General features: G+C 43.5%; 1 protein-coding gene across 1 annotated transcript in view; it reads left to right on the top strand.

Moving 5' to 3' along the window:
* Positions 1–1,423: 1,423 nt before the first annotated feature.
* Positions 1,424–26,203, top strand: part of TBC1D30 (TBC1 domain family member 30) — a gene marked incomplete at both ends in the record, with an annotated part of 34,768 nt that continues 9,988 nt past the window's right edge. The window contains 8 exons of the mRNA XM_084277218.1: positions 1,424–1,583; positions 7,154–7,215; positions 7,601–7,666; positions 10,718–10,843; positions 11,903–12,088; positions 15,832–16,000; positions 22,383–22,551; positions 26,007–26,112. Coding sequence (XP_084133344.1) covers positions 1,424–1,583; positions 7,154–7,215; positions 7,601–7,666; positions 10,718–10,843; positions 11,903–12,088; positions 15,832–16,000; positions 22,383–22,551; positions 26,007–26,112 — 1,044 coding nt within the window. The remainder of the gene's footprint in view (positions 1,584–7,153; positions 7,216–7,600; positions 7,667–10,717; positions 10,844–11,902; positions 12,089–15,831; positions 16,001–22,382; positions 22,552–26,006; positions 26,113–26,203) is intronic.

The raw sequence follows: 26,203 nt of genomic DNA, 5'->3' as shown, positions 1-26,203 counted from the left end.
CTTAATTATCTATTCAGAGTGCAAGCTAGCAGCTCAAATGTAGTGACTTTTCTCCAAAACTGAAAGAGATATTTAAAGAAGCATGATCAGAATCATGCTTCTCTGAAAAATTAACAGTAACTTCTAAAGATAGCCATATCTGATCTTAAAAAAAAGGAGGGGGGGGCTTGCTTCTGTGTTTTATATTGTGTATATTTTATATAATTGGCATCGCTGCTTACCTGCTGCCAGTTTTCCCCTATCTTTGCCACATGGCTGATAAAAACACCTTTTTAATAAAGGAGCAAATTGTTGTTTCAAAGCTAAAGATGTTGTCTGGTAGATTCAGATTTCGGGTCTTTGAGCCCAACTAATGTGGTGTGATAAATGTGCTGTCCTTCCAGAGGAACACCAAGTGGTTTAGATCGTAACAGCGGTCATTATTTTAAATGCTTTTTCTTCTTGTTGGTCAAACCACTAGTTTGAAATTTTGTATCAAACCCATTTAAGATAGTGCTAGGTCAGAGAATAGCACTGGTAAATGCATCTAAGAAAACGCTCTTGAATCCATGGCACATCATTAGTACTAAGTGCAGTTGAGATTTATAGAAAAAGCTGGTGTTTTGGTGAAGGATGTTCATAGTCTCTGTGCTGGAGAGTCAGAAACCCAGAAACTGTGCAGCCCACTTGCTCGTGCTGCTGCGGTCCCTGAGCAGCCCTGGCTTCATGACCTGACCCCAGCCCAGCCTGGCACTGAGATGCTGCTCCCGCTTTGCTCCAGGGTCTGGTTGCGTTTGTGCAACCTTCCCAGCAAAGCTTTTTGAAAGGGGCAGTGAGGCTGTCTGTACATGTCTAGCTGTAGCTGAGAGTCTAACATGAGAGGTCTTTTGGGGATGTTTAGCCCATGAAATCTCTCAGCAGAAATTTCAGTATCACCCCGTTAACAGGGCATCAAGTGAGATGTGTCAGTATTGGGCATGGGTTGGGTGGTCTACTCCCAGCCTTGAGGCTGTCCTGGTGCCCTTTGCCGTCCCTTCGCCTGCTGAGCCCCACCACTGCCGCTTGGGCTGCCTTTATTTCTAACCGGGGCAGCTGCTCCCCTTCGCCTGCTGCATCCCAGGTGGTGCTGGAGGAGGAGGAGAGGCTGTTGGTTTATTCAGGCAGTGATGCTAGGATTGTGGGCGGGAGCAACTCTTTTTTTTTTTTTTTCCCCTCTCTCCCCCCCTTTTTTTTTTCCTTTCTCCTCGCCTTGTCCTCTCTCTTTTCTCCCGCACCTCGGCTCTGCTGTCTCTGCACTGCAGATCCCCGCTAGCTCTGCGAGCCGCTGCCGCGCAGCTCGGCCGAGGGCCCCCACCCCGCCATGCCCCCCGTCCCGCTGCCCTAGGGCGAGCTTTCTGGTACCGCTGGCAGCGAGCGCCCGGCGAGGCGGCGGGCCGTGGTTGCCATGCGGCAGGACAGGCTGACGGGCTCGCTGCGGCGGGGAGGGCGATGCCTGAAGCGGCAGAGCTCGGGCGGCGGCGTGGGCACCATCCTCAGCAACGTCCTCAAGAAGCGCAGCTGCATCTCCCGGACGGCGCCGCGCCTGCTCTGCACCTTGGAACCAGGTAACCCGCTCCCCCACACACACACATACAGCCCGGCTGGGCGACGAGCCGGCGGCTGCGATCCCGTAAGCGGCTTAGCGGGGAGAAGGGGGAGCGCCCGGACCGCCGCCTCCTCGCGAGGACGGCTCGGCGAGGAGGACGCGGCCGAAGGGCGATGAGGGCCGCGGGTAGGCGCGGCGGGGTAGGGCTGCGCCCCGGGGGCGGCGGCCGGCACCGGCCCGAGGCAGATGGCCGCGCCTTCTCGGCGCCGCTGCGGTGCGGGCAGCCTCGGCGGGGCCCGGCCTGCGTGAGGACCCGTTGTCGCGGCCTGAGACACGGTGGTGGGGGTCCAACCCGGGCTGGGCCGGCCTCGGAGCGGGGCCTACGAGGTCGCACCGGGCTGGGGAGCGGGCGGGGACACTAGCAGCGGGTGCGAGGCAACCCCGGCGGGGGAGCCAGGCCGGCCCCAAGCGGGAGGCCGGGCGTCCGCGGGCCCTGCGGGGTGACAGCGCGCTGCCCCCTTCCCGGGGGGAGCTCCTCTTGCTCTCTCCGCCCGGCGGATCCCGGCTCTACTATCCTGTCTCGTCTACCCGCTCCTCCCTCCCGGTGTCGCCGCCTCGCAGTGCTTTTGTGCCATTTGACTGTCCCCGGTCCCTGCTCTCCCTCTCCCCGCTGCCCCCGGGCCGCGGCCCCGCCGCTTTCTGCCAGCCTCTCCCGGCCCCCCCCCCCCCCCCCCCCCCCGCCTGAGCCCAGCCGACAGGGTCTTCCCTCAGACTCACCAGACCTTTCCCGCTAAACCTGCTACCTCTTGGCTTGCCCGAGCCCACGCCTCCCGCCCAGCCTTTGTCTGCGGTAGGGTGTTGTCTAAATTCGTAACGATGCCTTTCCCGAGGGGAAGGGCAGCTCTGCAGCTATTGTTATTTTTCTGGATCCTGCTTCAGTGCCAAAATCTTCTAAGGGCCAGGTGGTTGGTCAGCCAACAACGTGTGTTGGAAGTGGGCTCTTGGCAGAAGCGCTGATGGGTGATATTACCAAATATTAGGTTCTAGTTGCCTGTCACATCACAATTTTAGTTAACCTGTTTTTTATGAAGTATTGGAAATTTAAATCCAGTTTGCAGAGTCAGAGATGTCAATTGTAGCTAAAACATTGTTGAGCTGTTGCCTAATCCCAGGTATTGACAAAACATGCAAGCCTGAGCTCTACTAAAACAATATGAGAGCAGTGCATAGAAATATATGATTTAGTTTCCCATTGTAGTGTGTGTGCATCAGGCATGCAGTGCTGCCTGCTTCTGTACTTGAGATGGGTTTCAGATGCTTTTGCTAATAAGATCTCAGATATGTTCTGGTATAGGTTTATGGGATTGCTTTTATCAAGGAGATTTCCTGACTTGAAATTCTCACAGACCCTTGTTCCTACAGTAGCCTTATAATATCCCAGCTAATGATGTTATCTGGATAATGACATTCTTTTACATACACTCCCACAAAGAGTAGGGGATGTGATCGGAGGCATAACCATGAACACCATAGTCTTAAAGTTAGGAAGCCCCACTGGGTTGGGGTTTCTGTATTGTTCACATGTAAGTAAATACAACAGCATCGTTCAGGACGCGTGCTTGCATAGAACGATGGAGGCAGGCACAGCCTCTGTATCAGCTGTCTGTTTGTATTGAGAAGTTTCTGTAGATGGCAGATTTAGACATGCTTTGATACATCTCAGTGAGCTCTGGCTCCTGACAAAAAGGATTTCATGCAGAGTTACTCCAAATGTTACTTTTATTTGCCGTGTCACAGATGGAAATTTGCATTTAGAAATAAATTACAGGGCAGGGCTAAGAATCTTCCTGAAGTAAAAAGTGACAATAAGGTGGTAGTTTACGTTGCCATTTTTTTCTTAAGTTTGGCCTCCCACTGCACACAAAGGTGCTTTAGGCCTTTTTCTTTGTTTTCAATAAAATATTTATTGGCTTTCCGTGGGAGAGGTTTCAACAGCTGCTTTTAAGTACAGTCAAGAACCTATTGATGTGCTGTATAAGTTCGAAGCTATAGCTCCTGTCCATGCATCAGAACAGGTCATATTCCTGTGCTTTTTCTGCTTTAGTATTTCTGAAATAAAAAAATCCCAGGCTTTGCCTCATCTTTTTGTTTAATGTTGCCAAGGAGTGGGAATTTGGTTTGTTCCCCCAGGTGCTTGGCTGAGCACAACATTTTTCTTTTCTCTTGTGGCTCATTATGTGGACCTGTGCTACATTTTGGTCATGCAGCATAAGACTGTTAGGGTCTGGGAATCCTAGGGGTATAATTCTCCCTCTCAGCCTTTTGTTGTCAGGAGTCATAATCTATTTTACATGGGAAAGGTGACAAGACTGCATTTAGTGGTGTGTGGTTGTTAGGGTGGGGTTCTTTTGTTGTTTGTGGTTTGGTTTGTTTTTTTTTCATTAAATAGCTTTTCTGCAGTGGTTTCAGGTGACCTGGTTGCAAGGGCATTAAACATGCCATATTTTGGCTGCTTCTGCCCTTTAGAAATTTGACTGATGCCAAACAGCTGTACCTTTGTGTAGCTAGTTAACTCATATATGTTCCCAACATATCCTGCACACATGGGCTAATGTGTTTTTTAAAGTATGAAGCACCTGTTCAAAGATGATGACCTGGAGGGGACATACGTCAAACGACACTATAGCCTGAGTGGCTTGATGTAAAAGGACTGAGTTGTACTGTTGGTGCTTACGGTCCTTGAGAGGTAGAGGATGGACAAAAAAGGGAAAATCCAGTGAAAATGGGTCTGTGGTAGGGATGGATAGGTGTGGGGTACTGAGGGGGAAAGAAGGTGTTGGGGATCCTAAGTTAGTTTGTGGGGAGAAGGCCATTGAATACAGAATTAAAGGGAGTTGCTGGTAAGGTGTAGTGTGTAATTGAAGTATAAGGGACAAAAGATGGTGTGTGGAAGGGAGGCCCTGAGAGAGGCTGGTGATGATCCAGGCAAGTGTGGACAGGATGAAAATGATGTGACTGGCCACAAAAAAAAAAGTACTGTGTGCAGTGGGATGGGGGTGGGGTGGTGGTGAGATATGTTAGGAGAAGGGAAACAATGCAGATGCAAGGGATTAGGAAACCAAGAGTGGTTAGAATGGAGATAGGCATTACTTTCCTTGAAGCAAGGACAAATTTCATGAGGAGTACAGCAACTGTACCTAGCAAGATGCTAGGAAAAGGTAAGAGGCAATGAGGTGCTGCTCCCAGCTTGCTGGTTGCCTTCCTGCAGACGCCCCAAGAAGTACCTGGATGGGAATAGCCTTTCCTTGCTCGGTCTGTAGTGTTTGTTTGGCAGCTTCTTTTTACTTGCCCCATTTGATTTTTTTTTTTTTTTTTTTTTAACAAGGCTGTAATTTTTTTTGTTCTGGGAAATGAGGAACCATTCCTATGTGGTGTGTGCCTCATTCTGTATGGTTCTGCCCTGCCCCTGTCACAAAACAATCATGTAATTTGATTTTGGGAATATTTCTAAGAACAAATACAAGGACACAGACTCCATGGCTTCTGCAAGAGATTACAGTATGACCTGCCAGAGAGGTTCCTTACCATACTGGAGAGAGTGCACCATCTAGTCTGGTGTTACCATGGGATGCTATTCTGATTTCTAGTAATTGTAATGCTTGTCTTAATCATCTGCCATGATTTAATAAACTTTTGTAGCTGGAGATTCAAGGGTCTCATTTCAGTCTCATTTAAATCCAGAAACAGCTATCTGGGCCCCTGTGTGAGCTCCGTGGTCATGATGTTCATGTGGTTATATCTTGCTGCGCATGGCTGTCTCTGCTTGAATCTTTCTCATGAAATTTTTAAGGCAGAGGCAGAAGTTGTTAATATGATCTTTAAGTCTTTGGAAACAGCAGAGTGATTAATACTTGGCTGCCAAGTAGGAAATTAATACATGATTATTTCTGAAGTCATCTTTGCAACAAGGCATTATTAGGTAACATGTCAACGTCTGTTCCCTTAACAAAAGTAGTTCTGGGTCATGGTATCCCTTTGTATGCACTAGGGTTTTCCAGTACATGCCACTAGATTGCTTGGGAATGAGCCTCACTTCTTTTGCATTTACAGCAAACGTGGCAGAATGTCATCTTGGTAGGTTACTGGCATTGTTACATTGGTTGGAGTTATGAAAAGGTTTATCTATTAAGAGTCCCTGCTGAGTGCCATGGAGAATACCAATAAACACTTACCTCCAGGAATAGCTGTTAATCCTTTCATGTTTTCAAGGCATTTGTACTGTGGTTTGCAGCTTTTATTTTTCTGGATCTGACAAGCATGTCTTTTAAATCTGAAGCAAGGCAAGAAAAGCACAGATCCCCAAATACTGCTGAAATTCTAAACAGTCCTGGGGTTTGTGTGAATTATCTTTCTCTCCCTTCCCTCTTTCCACATCAAAGGGAAAAAAAATAGCTTTGAAGGAGAGGGCTTTGTCTTTAAATATATATTTATTCAGGCAGTAAGGCTTTTAAATTACGTGTCACTGCTTCAGTATGCAAATGCCGAAAGGCATTTTACATTCCATAACTAGGAAATGCCACCACAGTTTGGGTTTGTCAGACTCTCATGGGCTTAGCCCTCTAGAGCACCGAGTATTACCGGGGAGTTGATTAGGGTGGATTTTATATGCTTAAAAACCTTGCAGGATCAGAATCTGTTTGGGTTTATACATATATATATTCACAAGCGTTTGGCTTGATAGTCTAGAAAGACAAGAAGCGATACATGACGTAATTTTAAATGTGGAGCAATAAATTTTATGAAATTATGGAGAAAAAAAGAGGGAAATGCTGTATTCTTAGTGGCGGCAGCTGTGAGGGACGAGAGGCGCCTTCAGCACCGCAGCTGCGGACAGCGGCACCTGAGAGCCCGAGGGGGTTCCTGTGCGTTCCAAGGGTGGGGTGTACACCCAGCGTGACTGTTCCTCTGCCTGTTCCGCGGCTTGCGGCACGCTCAAGTACCGCAGTCGGGATCCAGCGTGGGCCAAGCTTGAGAATTATAGTCTTTTATGTAATATTCGACGTTACAGACTTAATTAGCAGGTGTGGTTTATAACAAGTAAAATAAGCTGCCCCTATGGGCAAAATACAATCTAAGCTTAAATGAGAATGCTGATCAAATGTGCTTGATGTTCTGGGGAGCTATTTAAAAATATGATATTTTGGGCAACAAAATAATTTTAGCACCTCAAGTTAGAAATGAGTATTGAGTGAATTAGTGGCAAGAAGTTTAAGTGGAAAGAAGCTCTGAGTCTCTCTTTTTTTTTTTTTTTTTCCTGTGGATGCATTTGATAGTTTGCAGTGTGATTTTTAGTGAAGTGAGTTTGGCCAAACTGCATCATTAGTGTACAGAGGATATTACTGCATTTTAAATTTTTTTGGCTGTGTACGTCTTGAATCCAATATGAAGACAAGGAGTCACAGAAGCAGGTTGAAATGTAGTTGTTGAAAGCTGTAGCTGAAGTCTTGTGTTAGTATTTCAGTTGGGTTTTTTTTCCCCTTCTGAGATAATTGAAGATAATGATTGTTACTTTTTCCTTTTTGTTTCTAGGAGTTGATACAAAATTGAAATTCACTCTTGAACCATCTTTAGGTCAAAATGGTTTTCAGCAGGTAATTTGATTCATTTTTCTCTGGGGTTTATGAAGGACTGGGTTCTCTTCAGTCAAGGTACTTGCCCTAGTTCAAAAGTGCATCCTACTGTAATATCAGCATGTTATCTACAATTGCATTAAGGGGTGTTCCATTAGTATTTGAAAAATGCAGTAGGCTTTCATTGTTTACTCTTACATCTTATATGTCTTTGTGCCCTAGAATATGACATGTTTGTTGTGTCATTAAGTAATTAATCTGCGTCTTCCTTGTGAATGGATTGAGCCATTAAAGCTCTGAAACGTGTGCAGTAAAATTAAATGACTGTGCAGGTCTGCAGTGTTGGAAATGTTTCCATACTCTTACATTAAACTAATGGTGAATTTTTGGATGCTTTTGCTTTCAGTGGCACGATGCACTCAAAGCAGTGGCCAGATTGCCAACAGGCATACCGAAGGAATGGCGGAGAAAGGTAGGTAGACCTGTAGGCTTTGTGGGACGTGATGCCTGTGAGCTTCTCAGAAGAGTGAGATGAATGACATCAGTGTTATCACCAGTTTTTAACAAATAATTGGAAGGTTTAAGTTTAAATTGTACTGGGGATTTTTCCTAGTGTACATTCTTCACTGATAACCTCACAGGGCAGCTGGAGAGACCGAGGAGACAGGTAAAGATGGTGTTTCCAATAGCAGGGCTCTTTCTGCTTGTGGCGTAGGTGACCTATTCTGGTGCAGATGTTACTGCTTCCTTCTGTCAGTGTCATGCAACTGCATTAGTGAAGCTGCCCCTGCAGCTGAAGATCAACTGAAAAGAGCAAATTTCCAGTGTAGGCTGTCATACTTCTGAAGGTGAAGTTGATAGATGCTACTGCAGACAAGAATGCTCACTGAAACATTTGATGGGGGAAGGTAGATTGCTTATATTAGGGAAGTTCAGAGTCAGGAGTGATGCAGAATGGAACTGTGCCACTAATGAGAAATTGCAAATTGCATTGAGTTAGTGTTGTAGGAAAGGGTACAGCGGGGTTTTGCTGAGCTTGCTTTATTGCTTTCTTTAGCAACACTTGACATTCCCTAGCCTAAAAACAAAAAGCATATCTGTTCATCTTTTCTATAAAGCTAAATAAGTCATGTGGTCTCAGCTTTAAAAATGCAGTTTTAATAAAAAGAGGGTTTTTTAAGCTTTATAAAATACATGTAATTCTTTATATTTTTGATGCATCAGATTAATTTTCTATTTGCTATCTTTCCAAACTCTGAACCATTTCCTTACCACTGATTTGTAGAGAGGAATAGAAGGCTTACCGTGGCATCGTTTTCCTCACATCACTATGATTTTATTTTTAAACTACAACTATGGATCATTATAACAAACTTTTTTCTTTCCTGAAAGGTTCTTTTCCTACACTGAAATGAGTCTCTCAGACACTTTTCTGTGGTACGTGAGTAGCAGAATGGTTGAGATTGGAAGGGACCTTTGGAGGTCTCAAGCAGGGCAGCCTACAGCTGGTTGCCCAGGACTGTGTCCAGACAGCTTTTGAATGTTCCAATGATGGAGACTCCACAACCTCTCTAGGCAACCTGTGCAGTGCATGATCATCTTCACAGTAAAAAAAGAAAAAAAAAAGTGTTAAAAGTGTTTCCTGTTTTTCAGTTCGTGCTCTTGTCTCTGGTTCTGTTGCTGGGCACGACTGAGCAAGAGCATGGCTCTGTCTTCTTTGTAGTCCTTTAGGTGTTTAGATAAATTAATACGATTCTCCATCAGCCTCCTCCAAGCTGAATGGTCACAGGTCTCAGCATTTCCTCATAGGAGAAATATCTCAGTCCTGTAATCCTCTTAGTAGCCCCTTGTTGGACTCTTTTTAGCAGCTCGGTATTTCTCTGGCACTGGGCATCCCTGGATGGTACCCAGTACTCCAGGGGTGTCTCACCAGGGCTAAGCAGAGGAGAAGAAGGATCATGTCCCTGGATCCACTGGCAGTGCTGTGCCTGATCCAGCCCAGGAGGCTGTTGGTCTTCCTTGCCACAAGGGCACATTGTTGCTTCATGGTCATTTTGGTGTCCAGCAGGACCCTCAGTTCCTTCTCTGCAAAGCTGTCTTCTGCCAGCCTGTTTCTCCTGCCTGTCACAGTGCCTTTGTGCTTATCAGCTGCTCCTTCCAGTTTTGTGTCATCAGCAAACCTGCTGAGAGTGTACTCTGCCACATCATCCAACTCAGATCTGTCTTTTCCTTCTCTGTGCTCACATGTGACCACATGATCAAAGAAGGGATTAAGAAAAGGGATGTGGTCTTTTCACTGCCATTCCCAGGTTTCACAATGATTTTAAGATTGATACCAAAATAAAGGAAGCATTTTGTGTTGGCAGCATGCTGACTGCCTCCTTTGCTGGCAGCAGAAGGAGCGGGGTGACATCTGCATTATTGCTGTGGCATGTGACGCTTGTTTTCTGGGGCTGATAAAGAATCCAGTCAAACAACATCAGTAGGGTGTCAGCAGTGCCAAAGGCTGCTGGGACACAGAACAGCAGCATTCCTCCGTGTGGGTAGCTTTGCAGAAGTGTGGGAAGGGACATTTAAATGCAGAAAACATGAGATTCTGTGAGCTCTCCATAAATTCCTTCATCACGCAACTAAGTGTTTAAATCTGTGGGAAGTGTCTGAATTGCTTTTCTCACTTCAGTGAGTTAATGGCTGATATAAAACTTAACCAATTTGAATTCATGATTTCTTTCCATTTCCTTTCCAATAAAGATCCTTTATTGTTGTCATTGTATGATCTGTCATGCATCTTTCATGGTTTGGGAGCTTTTCAAATGTTTAATAAAGGTCCAGCCTTTGGTTGAAAAAGATGTGCATAGATCTGTTCTGGTTATTATTTGGCTTTAAAAATAGGCAAAATGTTTGTTTTCAGAACTCCCTGTAGCACAGACAGTTTAGGAAGCCCTTTTGTAAGAGTAAGTTGCTCTGATCCACGTGATACTCTTAGGTCAATACCAAATGTTAAATAATACTGGACACTATTTCTTCTGTAGGGTTGATCAGAAAAGACCTCTGGGAGAGGGAAGCACCACTAGGTTTCTTTGGTAGGGTTTCTGGGCCACAGATCCATGGTGGAGTTTGAGGAAAGCCTGTGGCAGTATTGCCTTTTTATAAAACTCCTTGCTGGTTATGAGTTAGAAGGGCTGAACTCACCGTAAGACTCCTTGCACAAGGGTGGGCTTCCACCTTGGAAGGCTCCTGTGGATTCAGTTCCTGACAATGGGCTTGCATATTTGTAAGCAGTACATGGATCTGGACACTTAATGCTAACTATTTCTTCTCTTTCCATTTTAGGGAGCAAGGTATTACTTTAAATGTGCCAAAATTGTTACATATACATACTTCTGCATATTTTAAGTGTAACAGCAGATCTCGTATGGGTGAAACTGAGGGGGTTCATCTGATGCTATCTATGAAAACTGTTAATGTTTTATCTGAGAAACAGTTAATTTTGTGGACTTGCTTTGTGTGTGTGTGTGTGCAGGTTTGGCTGACCCTAGCTGACCAGTACTTACACAGTATAGCCATCGACTGGGATAAAACCATGCGTTTCACCTTCAATGAAAGAAGTAATCCTGACGATGACTCTATGGGTATACAGATAGTAAAGGTAGACATCTTATTTCTTATTTTAAGGTTTTAATGAAAAGTTATTTTATTTAATAGATGGAATTTGGATTTTTTTTTTCTGCAATTGCTTGGACAAAAATTACACTTTAATTCCCTTTGGCCTAGCAAAATTATTTCTTTGGCTTCTTTGATCTTTCTTCTGCACTGGTCTGCAGAAAAAACCTGTTATTACTTTTTTTTTCCTGAAATGACAGTGTTTCTTTTAAAATAAGGAGTGAAGTTTATCTGAGATAGACTATATACATATGCATTTTTTTCCTCTTCACTTTAAATAAACACCAATGTTTGTGATTAAAAAGTATGTTTTATAATGTAGCACTTGAACATTTTTCAGTTAGCTTTAATTTTTCAGCATTTTACAGTCCTGAAACATTTCTGTCTATATTTCAGCAGATAAATGTTTAATATTTAAAGCAGCAGGCAGATTCATGTTGCAATGGTGACTTAAATAGGTACACAGACTAGTATCTAAGAGATACTACTCTTCTCAGGAGAGGTCGTGTTCTATAGTAACCTTAATCAGCATATGCAGAGCAAAAATATTTTGTGTTCTTGATTATTACAATTGTCATCTGTACTTGGTAATTTAAGCTTATAGATATTGCTCATTAAATATTAAGAAATGTAGAATTTTGCCTTTCACTTACCAGTCACTTAAATCTCAAGAACACTCTTCCTGGTCTTTTATGTTTTGAGAACTTGTTTGCCTGGAAGATTTTTTATAATTCAATAAAAACAGTTGTTCATTTTTGTTCAGTTAAGTACCTGTTATGTCTCGCCTCTTTGAAATGTAGATATCTGTTAATATCTTCTGTGACAGCTTCATATGAACATTTTTTAGGCAATTCAAGAGCTTGCTGATCCTACTTCTCTTCAGTAAGCTAAAGGTTTACAGCTCAAAAAAGAAACATTGTCATCAGCTTTGGTAGTGTGTTTTGGGAGGGTGGAGGTGGAAAGAAAACTGGGACAGGCAGGAGGACAAAAGGGGGAAGGAAAATATGGATCATCTTTGTCTGTTCTTGTCTCTTTATTTTTTTAGGACCTTCACAGAACTGGTTGCAGTTCTTACTGTGGCCAGGAGGCAGAGCAAGATCGTGTGGTATTGAAACGTGTTTTGCTGGCTTATGCCAGGTGGAACAAATCTGTTGGTTATTGTCAAGGATTTAATATCCTAGCAGCACTTATTCTGGAAGTAATGGAGGGCAACGAAGGGGATGCCCTCAAAGTGAGTAATTTTATTATTTTTAATGATTACTTTTAGTTAGTGAACTTCAGAATAAACTGGTGTGTGTGAACATTAGACAGCCTAAAAGAGCTGACTCGAAGGAGTCATCTGGTTTATATTTGTGGATTGTTATCCTTTCTGAGCTAAAATGTACAGTGTGTATGTTAGCACTGTTAAATTTTTTTTCAAACAGAAAAAAATGTGGGTTTGACATAAGAAAAATAAGTTGGAACGCTAGCAGTGACATCAGAATAGACCGAAATAGGCCTTTATGAAAGCTGAAACCTTTAGATTCCATCATTGGCCTCGTGTGGCCGTAGCACACTGTGACTCTTGAGATGCTGACCTGTTTGTTTTGCCTTAGACAATAATTTAAATATGGTAAATACTTAAATTCCCTCAGAGCTCCTAAAATATATAAAGCTTCTGGTAGTAGAGTCTGGCTAGCTAGTATTTAATAATTTATTGTAGAGAGCTGCCCATAAGAGGAAGAAATTACCATTATACACCTACTTTATATCAGAGGGTAACACTTCCTTTCAATAATTCTTGCTTAAATTTTCTTCAGTATTCTCAATTTGTCATATTTTATTGTGATCTTACACTGTCCAGAACTTCCTAAAACACATTATGATGATACAGGAAATACAATTGCCCCATGGTTTATGATGACCAGGAACTGTGTGCATCCTTACTGGATTGTCTATTACAGTAAGTGGTGTCAGGCTCCTTGTGCCATGGAATGGCACCAGGCTGCCTTGGAGAGGTAAAGCACTGAAGGCAGTTAGCACCAAAATGGGTCTTACCTGGCAGAAATAAAAATGATAAATAAAGTAATTCCAAGTTTAGTGCATGGGCTTTGCAGGGTGAGAATTTTCCCAGGATGGAGAAAAGGTGGGGTTGGGGGAGAGGAATGGAGTGAGGGGAAAGGAATTGGGAGTTAGCAGGTGGCTGTTTTGTAGCTGTAGTCACTGTGCCATCTGGATCAAGTGATGAGTGACATGAGAACAGCTGCAGAGGCTGTGGCCTGTAAAGCTGCTTCAGGACTGGAGCTATGGGGAAGCTGTATTTGGGTTATCACAGAATCTAGGAGTTAAGGGAGCAAGGGGGATTCTCAGGGCTCGCCAGTCAGGTCCTCTTTCTGGGAAGGATGTTATGAACAAAAGCTCTGTGCCTGGGAAGTGTCTCCTGGAAGTGGGAAAAGCTGGTACTGTGGACATTGTTGGACTTGAATAGTTCCAAGCTTCAGTGAATGCCCAGCCAGGATTGCTTGTATCTTCACTAGTAGTAAGTTTAAGTTAAAAACCCTGTATGTTTAAGTTAAAACCCTGAAGAGACCTCAAAGTTAGCCTGTGACATTATGGTAAGCAAGAAAATCACAGCTTGGGTGCGTAGAAGCTATCAAAGTATGCATTAAAGTCTCATAGGTACTGAGACTTAAAAAACCATCTTCCCCAGCATGTTAATATAGGGAAATACTACAAAACCAAATAACAGAGATGTGCCATGAAGAAAGTATTTATTGCAAAGCGGTGAATAAGTGAAGCCACTTTTTTTAAAAAGGCATTCTCAAAACAATTCATGTGTCAGCAAAACACAACAGACTTGAGTGTTGCAAAAGGATTCATCTTCTTTTCTGTGCTCTCATATAGCTGAGATTTCTGAAGTGATACCACTCAGTGGGGAGAGAGTGAGAGTCTTTACAAAATGGTTTCTTTAATGTAGGGATTTGTGGTTTCGGCCCTAAGAAATCAATTAAAACATAAATAGCATAGTTGTAAATTATTGTCACCATATTAAATTATGCTTTCATTGGCTGAAATATATATGAACAGAATAAAGGATATTTTCAGAAGGCAATGAGGTGTCCCAGAATTCAGGAAAGGTTAGTGAATCTGACAAAACATGAGAATCCAGCCTGCTTGTGTACCATGTTTCGATCACCTATTTCCTTTCAATCCTTAAAACTTAAAAAACCCCACAAACAAACCCCAAGAAAAAAGCCTTCCAAAACCCCCAATAACAAAAACCACCCAAACCATCAAAAATGTGTAGGAGTTGTTGATTTGCCTGTATTGACAGAACTATATGCTTTCAATCACGAAGCAAGACTGTTACTGCCTGAAAAGGTCTTGCAAGGACAAGTGTTTGTATGTGGTCACAAGCAGTTGGAGGAGAAAAGGAAACAGTTAAGACTATATAAGGTGGTGCTTTTGGATGTCCAGTGTCTGCCAAGCTATTTTTGTAAGCATCTTATGAAAGAGAGGGACTGGAAGGAGGATTGTCTCAAGCATATGAATGCTATGTTCCTCTCAAGCATTAGAGGCCATATGAAACTGTTGATAAGGATGCTTATTTGAAATTTTAACAAAGGAGTAATGGAGAGATGAAGCAGGTGGGGTGACCACAGGCAGGCTCTCTGGATGTTGTTTGTAGAGTGGCTGTAAAAGATCCTGAAATGAAGGTCAGCATCTTCTGTTGGGCAGATGATACACATCGACTTCTGCATATTTCTCTGTTGCATTTGTTCATTCTCAAAAGTTTGACAGTATCCAGTTAATACATTGCCACCCTTGTAGTTGGGCTATCTCACTTGAAACAGATGTCTGTTTAAAATGTCTCATGCTGCTTAATTTAGCACCTTTTAATGTGACAAGATGAAGTGCAGCACATGGTAACACACCACAGTAAAATGTGTGGAGCATTTTTTTAAAGAACAGCATCTTGCATTTTGGAGAGGGGAAGAAGATGATTTGGAAGCTCAGTCTCCTAGTTGTGGCAGTTACCAACCAGGGATGGGACGGTGAAATTTAGGAATTTTCCAACAGTGTGGAGAGTCATGGTTTAGCCACAGCCAGCTGGTGAGCACCATGCAGCTGCTCACTCACTTCCCCTCCAATAGTTGGGGAGTGTAGGGGGTAAGGGCAGACAAAGGCAAACCTCATGGGTTGGGATAAGGACAGTTTACTGGGACAGCAGAGAGAGGGAGAGAAATAATAGTCAACAGGACTTTATAGCGAAATGTACAAAACTGTTGATCGACAAATGGAGTTTCTCACTGAACCACACAACTTGGTACAGCTCAGAGCCATCCTGAAGCTGGGCCATCCCCAAACCCCATGTCCTGGGTCATGTACTGCTCCCCCACCAGCCCCACTTTATGCTGAGCATGACTTCACAGTATGGAATATCCTTTTGGCCAGTTTGGGCCACCTGTCCTGGCTGTGCCCCTCACAGCTTCCTGAGTGACCCCTCCTTCTTGTTAGCAGGGCGGTATCAGAAGCTGAAAAGTCCTTGACCACTTGGCAACAACTAAAAACATCAGTGTGTTACCAACACTGCTCTCATCCTGAACTACAAACACAGCACTACACCGGCTACTAGAAAGAAAAACACATACAGCATCAGAAGTGCCAAAGGCTGCCTTTGGTTTGCGTAATGTGCCCAATTTGGGCAAAGCTTCCTGTGACATTGACTCCAGACATTAATGTTTCACAATTTCTGGACAGCTTCGAGAGGCCTGTGCACCTTGATTGCTTGTGGATACCTTGAGTACCTGTGGATGTCTAATTGATCATGTTTTCTCCCCCTATAAATGGAGTCACCAGAGGCATGTTATGCCTCTGGCTCCAAGCCATGCTTTGGTGGACATAGAACTTTAAAATGATGGGATTTTTTCCCCGTTTTTCCTATAAAATAACTAGCTCTAAGTCCTACCTGATTATATTTCATTTTCCCCACAGATCATGATTTACCTAATTGATAAGGTGCTTCCTGATAGCTATTTTGTCAATAATCTCCGTGCTCTCTCTGTGGATATGGCTGTTTTCCGAGATCTTCTGCGAATGAAGCTCCCTGAACTGTCCCAGCACTTAGACACCCTGCAAAGAGCTGCTAACAGAGAAAGTGGAGGTAGGCTCAACAGAAAATGCTATTAAATTCATTTTTTATATTGTTTCATCAGAGCACAGGTCTAAAATACAGTCTTTTAATTTTTTAGCTGAGTTTATTGCCTCGAATGTATATTTTAAGTTATTAGTGTGAAAGATAAAGGTTTCCATTTGACACGCGGAAAACACACTTTACAACTTAGAAAGTTATAAAGAAGGTATGTTTAATCGCCGGCGGACGCACGGGGGATAGCTCCTCCAAAGACGTGCGTGCCCAGTACAGTAACGCACTCATATTTATACCGCAAATTGTTACAAAATTCATAAGGTCGCCCCACCCGCTTATACATATGCATGGCCTGTCCCGCTTCGTATTAAAATGAGCATTTCCATAGTCTCCTCCTAGTGGCGCAGGCGCAGTGTCCTTTGAGGGTGGTCGTCGGGGGTCCCAAGATGAAGGCTCAAAGTCTTCCTCAGAAATGAACTTTTCACCTTTCTTCTTGACGCATGCGTACTAGGCAAGCTGGGCTTTTATCTAAGCAGGGGGTAACACCAGGCGCCCGTTATCTAAGCAGGGGGTAACACCAGTCCTTGGGAGTTTCCCCGCTATCTAAGCAGGCCATCCATGGAATAAAGGGTGTGACATTCTTACTGGCCAGACCCTCAACCATTTAATTCTATAACAAACATTCCTATAACCTTCCTATAACCTAACATTCCTATATAACATAACATTCCTATAACTTTCCCCATTTCAATTCCCCCCTTTTCTACAAAGTTAGTAAATTCTTTTACTACATATCCCTCCAATGTCATGAGACTTTAGTTGATATGCGCTCAATGTCATAAAGTATGTAACTGGTTACATGGTGCCACGATTCATTCATTCCCTTGTAGATTGCCCTTTTTCTAAAAGCTCTTTTGTATAATGCATTGGAGACATTGTATGCTGGTCCCAACCACAATACAAAATCCAATAATGATGATAATTATCATTTTGAGGTGTCTTACCCATATCCATGGTACTGATATTCAAGATGTCAGTTATCCCCAAACCTCAGCAAACCCCCAAGAAGTATCATCTTTATTTATTCCTATCCCAACTTACAGATAATACTTCATATCCTGCTGATTGGGGTTTGGTAAAAGCACACTACAAGAGCACTGACTCCCCTTCGGCAACTTCATATTGTTTATGTGGGGCCCATATTTCGAATCCGGCACCAATGTATACCAGGTACATACTTACAAACACAGTCACATGAGTTATCATCGTTGGGGTTGCCTCTGTAGTCGGATCTTCACGGGTCCAGCAGGCTCACTTCTCCACCTTCCTGGGGCCTTCTTTCTGTTAATACCAATAGATATCTGTACCCCCCTTTTCTTGGAAGTTCCGAGAAATCAATTTGCCAATGTTGTCCCGGCCCCTTTCCTCGTTCAATTTGACCCATTCTCAATTTTGGTGTTTGATTCAGTACGTCACTTGCAGGTTATTGTTGGATACAATGGGGAATTCACTATTGCAGTTTGGAAGTATGACCACACTGATTACAATCACAAAAGATCCACAAAATACTCTTATTACAATCACTGTGGCTTCCCTAAAACTTAGGATCACAGCTCTCAAGCACACAAAATATTACCCATACGTTAGTCATTCAGAACGACACACTTAAAACATATCAAATAGTCACATATCCCGTCTCTCAGGTAAGGGTTCCCAATACGTTATCTCAGCCAGCCACCCGGCTAAGGGGGAAGGGTCTCCTCCTAAGGTTGGAGGAACGGCTCCCAATACGAGCTCGAATGCCAGGGCTTTCATTTGGTTCATTTTGCTGATGTGTGACAGGATGCAGGGCTGGGCCTGACATCTTCGGCCCTATCTCTTGCATATTCTCATTGTCTTGGCCCATCGAAACCAAATGCGGACCCTTAGGGCTTGTCAAACAGTTTGAGTAGTGGTTTGACTGGGACTCAGGACATATGTTTGTGGAAGGAAGCCAAGGCTTAGCAAGGTTCCATGCAGGTTTTTCAGGTTCTGTGAAGTGCTGGCTTCAGTCTGTTTACACACAACTCAAGTCGGAGCCATCTACACAGCTCCCCATGAGGTGTCTCTGCAGATTAAGAGCTTAAAAGCAGCCCAAGACTGAGTTGTGTATTACAACTCCCCGTAGGCCACCTGCTCTGCCTGGGCACTATTGAAACCTGTGTGTGTATTCCACACCGTGACCTGAGTCACAATTCAACCACTTATATATTACTATTGGCAGATGCATGGGTTTCATCTGCATACTTTAGCAGAGCTACATATTCCTCGGTTTTTAAGTGAACCCTTATGTGAGAGATGGATTTTACCATGATTCTCTTGATACAACTGATAGCAATACTTACTATAATAATGCAAATTATAATAATAATTAAGGTCTGCAGCAGGTTAGTAACCCATTCTGAAAATACCCATCCTATTCTACCAAAAATATTTCCCAACCAAGTGTCCTCTATCTGTTCTTGCAGTTCATGCGTGACTTCAGCTATCTTCTTCCGTGACACCCGGTATCCCTGTAGCCCTAAAAAGTTCAGTAAGCTTACAGTCCAAGAAATGCATACCTCCTTTGTTTTGGTAGCGATTAGGATGTCATCCGCATATTGTAGTATTTGACCTTCTCCTGCATTTTGGTGGTATCACAGATTCTAAGGCCTTGCTGATCGGCCGTTCCGATAAATTTATCAGTGTGCGAATAATCTCTGTGGATTGCCCATCTAGCGCCGCCCGCGGTATCCCTAATGCTAACGCCTTTTTTCACAGCTCATTGCGCTGAGATTTAAAATGGAGATTGGTTTGTCGAGGAGGGTGGGGATTATTTCTCTCGAAAAACCGTGCTTGGCGGACCCGGCGCTGCAAATTTGGACCCTCTTCTAACCAGCCCATCTCTCTGCCATAAATCACCATTTCTTGTAATAGCTCCCCCCATGTTAATACAGGCTGTAGCTGGTTTGGGTTGTGAGCATTACAGTCAATTGTCTGTGCAATCTTTTCCTTTAGGGTTTGCATATAGATTTTCAAGGCATCCGGGAGACCCCTAATCAATGGTTTAAGGCGGGTGGGGTCAATTGGAGCAGCAAGGGGAACACCCTGTCTCCCACGCTCATACATGGCTTGTATACACACAGCCTTTTGGCACTGATTCAGCCAGCCCAGATGATTTAAAGGAGCTAGCAGTTGTTCACCCAATCCTGTCCCTGGTGTAAGGGACGAGATCAGTGCATCTCAAGATTGTCTTATCTATCCCCTGGGCCAGGGAAGAGACATCATTAGATATTGACTGCCTTAGGGGCGGCCATCCTATAATTAGGTACAAACTTCACAGGGGCAATACATCCTGAGAGGGCCACACCTTAGTATCCAAATTTCCCCTATTCACTCTCAGGAGGTCACACTGTAGTTACACAGTTACGTTACAAACTTCACAGGGGCAATACATCCTGAGAGGGCCACACCTTAGTATCCAAATTTCCCCTATTCACTCTCAGGAGGTCACACTGTAGCTACACAGTTATGTTACAAACTTCACAGTCAGACCACGTCTCATTCATTCATTCATTCATTCACTTACCCAAGGCACTCACACAATAAACAGTTACACTCAGTTAAAGGACACACGTGCAATAGGACAAGACAAAACAGTACAACTCGAGTCAACCAGTTACCAGGTACTAGCCGTATGGGCCATAAGTCACAGTTCAGTGACCCCCCCACTACTCTAGCACTTCCAGGTCCAGGACAAGGGGACTCCGTCGTGCGCGAGACGTCTCTCCGCGACTTATAGACCGCCCCGATCGCGATCACACTCAGTTAATACAGGTGCACGATACAGGTGCACGATACAGGTGCACGATACAGGTGCACAATACGGGTGCACAATACAGGTGCACAATACAGGTGCACAATACGGGTGCACAATACGGGTGCACAATACAGGTGCACAATACGGGTGCACAATACGGGTGCACAATACGGGTGCACAATACAGGTGCACAATACGGGTGCACAATACGGGTGCACAATACAGGTGCACAATACGGGTGCACAATACGGGTGCACAATACGGGTGCACAATACGGGTGCACAATACAGGTGCACAATACAGGTGCACAATACGGGTGCACAATACAGGTGCACAATACGGGTGCACAATACGGGTGCACAATACAGGTGCACAATACGGGTGCACAATACGGGTGCACAATACGGGTGCACAATACGGGTGCACAATACGGGTGCACAATACAGGTGCACAATACGGGTGCACAATACGGGTGCACAATACAGGTGCACAATACAGGTGCACAATACGGGTGCACAATACAGGTGCACAATACAGGTGCACAATACGGGTGCACAATACGGGTGCACAATACAGGTGCACGATCCCAGAAATATTATTTCACATACCTTGTCCGCAAAGAAGATGGTCCTTGTCTACCCCTGTAGTGACCAGCTGAGAGCGGAGTCCCTCCGAAAAAAGTGTTTCGGGCTGCAGCTAGGGCGTCCGCGCCTCAGGCGGTCCTGCAGCCAGGCAGAGGAGGTCCCATCTGGGTCGCCAAAACTGACACGCGGAAAACACACTTTACAACTTAGAAAGTTATAAAGAAGGTATGTTTAATCGCCGGCGGACGCACGGGGGATAGCTCCTCCAAAGACGTGCGTGCCCAGTACAGTAACGCACTCATATTTATACCGCAAATTGTTACAAAATTCATAAGGTCGCCCCACCCGCTTATACATATGCATGGCCTGTCCCGCTTCGTATTAAAATGAGCATTTCCATAGTCTCCTCCTAGTGGCGCAGGCGCAGTGTCCTTTGAGGGTGGTCGTCGGGGGTCCCAAGATGAAGGCTCAAAGTCTTCCTCAGAAATGAACTTTTCACCTTTCTTCTTGACGCATGCGTACTAGGCAAGCTGGGCTTTTATCTAAGCAGGGGGTAACACCAGGCGCCCGTTATCTAAGCAGGGGGTAACACCAGTCCTTGGGAGTTTCCCCGCTATCTAAGCAGGCCATCCATGGAATAAAGGGTGTGACATTCTTACTGGCCAGACCCTCAACCATTTAATTCTATAACAAACATTCCTATAACCTTCCTATAACCTAACATTCCTATATAACATAACATTCCTATAACTTTCCCCATTTCACCATTATTGATAAGATTAACATAAATAGGTGACACTTCCAGGAAAAAGGGGAAATGATTTAGTCCCACCACTAACTGCAAACAGAATCATGTTGACAAGGATGTAGAATGTATGGAGTAACAACACTGTAACACACAGCTGAGTACCAACACTGTCTGGAAGAGATTGTTTCTTACTTTAGCTCAATCCACCTCTGCTACCATTGCTCCTTGTAGTTGCTAGCTCACATAGCTGTTCTAGAAGAGTTACAATGTGAGGTGACTCTCAGTATTTCTTCATCTGGGTACTCAGCAGTACATAGGTACAAAACTCAGGAGTACTTCTTAGGTTGCTACCTGAAAAACTGGCTTCATGCTGTGTTTTTTTATCTGGTATGGCATTTCTTTTCTCTTATTTTAAACAAGATACAGATCTTTTTCTTTCGGAGTGTTTTGGTGACAGTGGGTTTTTTGTTGTTGGTTGTGGGTTTTTTTCAGTCTGGAAGCTAACTGCACCCTGAGTTCTGTCTTAGAAAAGAGTTAATTAAACCTTGACTGTTCCCAAACTGTTTAAAAACAAAGAAGCATTATCAAGGAAGTATTTGTTGTTTGAAAATGTTTTCACAAGCAGCAGGCTCTTTGGTCACGGCCTTCAGAGCATCAGTTGATCCTAGGATGCACAAAGTGTTCTCTGAGCATAACAATAAAGGAAAACTTCAGAGTTTCAGGCTGAAATACTAAATCTTGTTTAAAACTTAACAAGCCAAAAGATAAACTGAACACATTACAGGGACTTCTGCTGAGCTATCAGCACATCAGGATATTAAAACAATAGATAAGACTTTATAGGGAGAGTCACCTTTGCCTTCATGAAGATAAAGAAGTGGGTTTTTAGGGTTTTTTTAAATAAAAACTTTTAGCTCCTATGGCTTTGAGGAAGGAGAAGCGATCTTCCTGATACAAAGAAGAAAAAGGTGCAATGGTGTTTTCCAGGGTTTACACTCCAAAACCAATGCTGCTGCTTTGAGCTCTTTGCAGTGCAGCAGAATGGGAGGTGACCCAAGTGTATCGTTTTTCTGTTGCTGTTTTTCTCAGTGTATCTTTGGACAGCTACAGGCTAAATAGATTTTGAGCAATAGCAGAAGTACTAGAATGTCTGATGGATTTCAGTATGGAGTTTGTTTCTTGTAAAATAACAGTAAATTACAATTACTTTTTTCTTTTACATTTCAGGAGGCTACGAACCCCCATTAACAAATGTCTTCACGATGCAATGGTTTCTGACCCTCTTTGCCACTTGTCTGCCTAACCATACAGTTCTGAAGATCTGGGATTCAGTATTCTTTGAAGGCTCTGAAATTATACTGAGAGTAGCTTTGGCTATCTGGGCAAAGTTAGGAGAGTAAGTGGTCATTTTTATCCGGTTTTTCTTTTCAGTATGAACAATATTTGTAGCTTATCTTGTTCTGAAGAGTGTATTCTCAATTCTAAACAAGATGCCTTTTTTTAGGAGAATGCTTTTGCTTTGAAAAAGCTGCACAGAGTGGCTCTGTGGTTTCCCCAAAAACACATACTTCTGACATGACAAGATAATTAATTGACCCTTGCTGCAGGAAATGTCTCCAGTTGTCTGCATTGTCTGTGTATAATGCCTTCAAGCTCTGCTAAAAAGTTGGTTGGACTTTCCAGAACATAGACCTCTGAGGGAGCTGGTAAATACTCTGTGGATAGATACACAGCGGGACTTGAGGGTGTCTAGCTAATTTAGTTGGGTACTTGAATCCAGGGATGTTAATTCTTTAATTTTCACTTAAGGAGAGAAAAGGATTTCAGCCCATTGGCTACACCCAAGAAAAGCTCAGTGTTACTAAGAGAATGTAGTACATATTCCTTTTCCCTCAAGGCTTGCAAACAAGTTTTCCTGAAATTCTCTGCTTTTAAGTATATTCCAGCCAAGTTTCTATTAGAGTCCTTTATGCTCTTGGAAACCCATCACATAGGAAAAACATTAAGAGATCTTTAGCTCTTCTAAATTCCCCTGTTGACATAGCAAATATTTGCATTCCAAAGAGTGTACAGTGCTCCTGGAGCAAGGCACTGTGTCACTGACTTCAGTGGGAGGTGTGAGCTCTGACAGGTCAGTATTAGTTCAGCTGGATTTTTCTCAGCTGGCATCAGCAGCTGCATCAATTCTTTTCTTGTGAAGTCTACCAAAAACACTCACTTTTTCTTTTTCCTTGAGACTGAGCCACTGGGTTTTATGTTCAACTCTGTCCTTGGAGGTTTCATTTTCTTTTTTCCCCTTCTGAATAAATTGGCATTGCAGGCCAGCAGCATCATAAGAGTCTTTGTTTAGTATATTTAATTTTTAATCCAAAGAAAAATAATTAGAATAATTATTTCCAAAGAGCTTTATTAGTTCAGTTTGTGAATGAAACTTGCATGAAGCATTTGCATTAGGAGTAATCTATATGTAGTCTCATTGTGCTTTATTACTTAGTGCCATACCTTTAGATGAAAGGTCCCATTGCAGTGAGCCTCTGTGTACTCGAAGACTGTTACCAGTTCTCTCTGTACTTCCAATTGTTCCCACTGATAACATGGTAATAAAGAAAGCCACTGTTTAGAAGATTTTTACCATAAAACTTAAAGCAAGAATGAAACATGTTTTAAAATACTGGAAGGAACAAAGATGAAGTCTGGAAGATTACATCCAAAAGAATAAGTTGATCACACTGCACACCTTGTAACTTTTGTTTGTGGGGGATGGGAGAAGGTCTAGCAGATTTGGGGGCAGCTAGCAGAAAGGGACACTGGTGGGATAGCCAGAGATACAGAAGACGATGAGTCACTAAAACTGAACAAGAATTGAAATGCAGTAAGTTCATGGTTAACGGTATCAAATGAGGTGATAAAGTAGAAGATTGGGTATTATGTTTTTCATAGAATCAAAGACTGGTTTGTGTTGGAAGGGACCTCAGAGACCATCTAGTCCCAACCCCTTGCCATGGGCAGGGACACCCTCCCCGGACCAGGCTGCCCAAAGCCCCATCCAGCCTGGCCTTGAACACTGCCAGGGAGGGGGCAGCCACAGCTTCTCTGAGCAGCCTGCGCCAGGGCCTCACCACCCTCACCTTTTTCTTCCTTATATCTAATCTAAATTTCCCCTCTTTATTTTAAAGCCACCATTGTCCTATCGCTACATGATAGGCCCCTTCAAGTACTGTAAGGCTGCTGTAAAGCCTTCCCAGAGCCTTCTCCAGGCTGAACAAGCCCAACTCAGCCTGTCTTCACATCCCCAAGTCCTCCTCCTCGAGGCTGCTCTCAATCCATTCTCTGCCCAGCCTGTAGTTGTGCTTTGCATTGTGCTGACCCATGTGCAGCATCTCACACTTGGCCTTTTTGCTGAGAGATTGTTATTTTGTTCTCTTTTCTTCTCCACTAGCGATACAATTTGGGTGGGGGGTGTAAAGAAGTGGGGCCTGAAGCAGTGATCTTCATACTTCTCAAGACTGCCTTTCTAGGCATGAAAATGGGGTGAGAAGTGCTTTTCCTAAAATGAGGCTGGCTCGATCATACTTCTGTTTTGAGAGAGACAGAAGGAATGAGGAATTTAAAAATAGTTGCAGTAGAGAAAGCAGTATGAGAGAAGGTGACAGGAGACTGGAGCTGTCAAGGAAGGGAAGCAGGGAGTTTGTGATAATTGTCTACATACCCATAGTTTCTACTCTGTTCTGCTGTGTGTATATAAATATTTACTACTTAATCATTCTTTTAGCTAAACTTTTTTAAGATTTCAGTAGTTCAATGGATGATCTCTATGGATACTTCCTCTAAACCTTAAGAAAAACAGAAGTGTACTTTTCTGATCATTCCAGCAGCTATATTTTACAGGAGGCTACAATATGTAGCCAGCAATCTACTTAATTGGGATGGAAGTAAAGCAAAACTATCACTTGGTGGGCGATGATGTTTAGTGGCTGACCCTAATGTATGTAGAGCAGCACCTCAGAGAAGCATGTTACTCATATTTCTCTTCCTCTGATGACACTCTATGGGTAATTCTGTGTGTTTAGAAATTTAAAGAAAAGTGTAGGGGAAAAACAAAAAAAACAGCCCAACTGACACTTCCCTCCCCCCCCCCCCCAAAAAAAAAAAAAAAACACCCAAACAAAACCCAACAACCCCAAAACCACACCACAAACCCAAAAAACTCCCAATTGAAGAAAAAAGCCTGCATCTCTTATTTAGAAATAGCATTCACCTATGCACAGGGTATGACTGAATTTCCCACCATTCTGCATTACATGAGCTCAGCTTTTTTGTATACAATGACATGTATAAATACACCTAGGTGTAAGTTACTCCAGCAGAATGGTTTCTGGCCAGCTCACATGTTCCTGTCTGGTTAAGAGACAGCTCAACCAGTGAGCTCAGCCACCAGGCACATAGTGAAGAGCAGGTGATAAGGTAGGGAAGAAATCTTTATGCTCCCTCTTTGAGCTGATGGGAGAGCTCCCATGTGCTAGTGGCAGGCAGGATTTACAGATTCTCATGCTGTAGAGTGAAAGGGGCAGAGGGAATAACCTGTCTGGACAGGCGTGAATCCTTTCTCGTGACAAGGAAGGGCAGTAAGCTGTGCTCTGTACAGCCTTTCACTGCATCAGCATTTCCAGCATGATGTGCACAGTTTTATTATTTGGAAGTGCCAGGAGGATTGCAATGGCTGTAAGAATTAAGGTGACTAATGGAAGCACATATTTTATGTTGATGGAAAATTAATTCTTTTGATTGGAAGTGTATGTATAATCATATGTGAAAATAAAATTAACCCCCCCAGTATGTATTTTATTGTAGGCAAATAGAGTGTTGTGAAACTGCAGATGAGTTTTACAGTACCATGGGCAAGCTGACCCAGGAGATGCTGGAAGACAGTCTGATTGACAGCAACGAACTCATGCAAGTGAGTAATTGTGATGTAATAATTGTTTGTGTTTTCTGTGCATCCTGCAGGTGCTGATTTCTAACAAGTGATACTTTTGTTTGGATACTGC

Source organism: Gallinula chloropus, assembly GCF_964237585.1.
Source record: "Gallinula chloropus genome assembly, chromosome: 1".
NCBI lineage: Eukaryota > Metazoa > Chordata > Aves > Gruiformes > Rallidae > Gallinula > Gallinula chloropus.
This window is presented reverse-complemented; position numbering and strand designations above follow the sequence as displayed.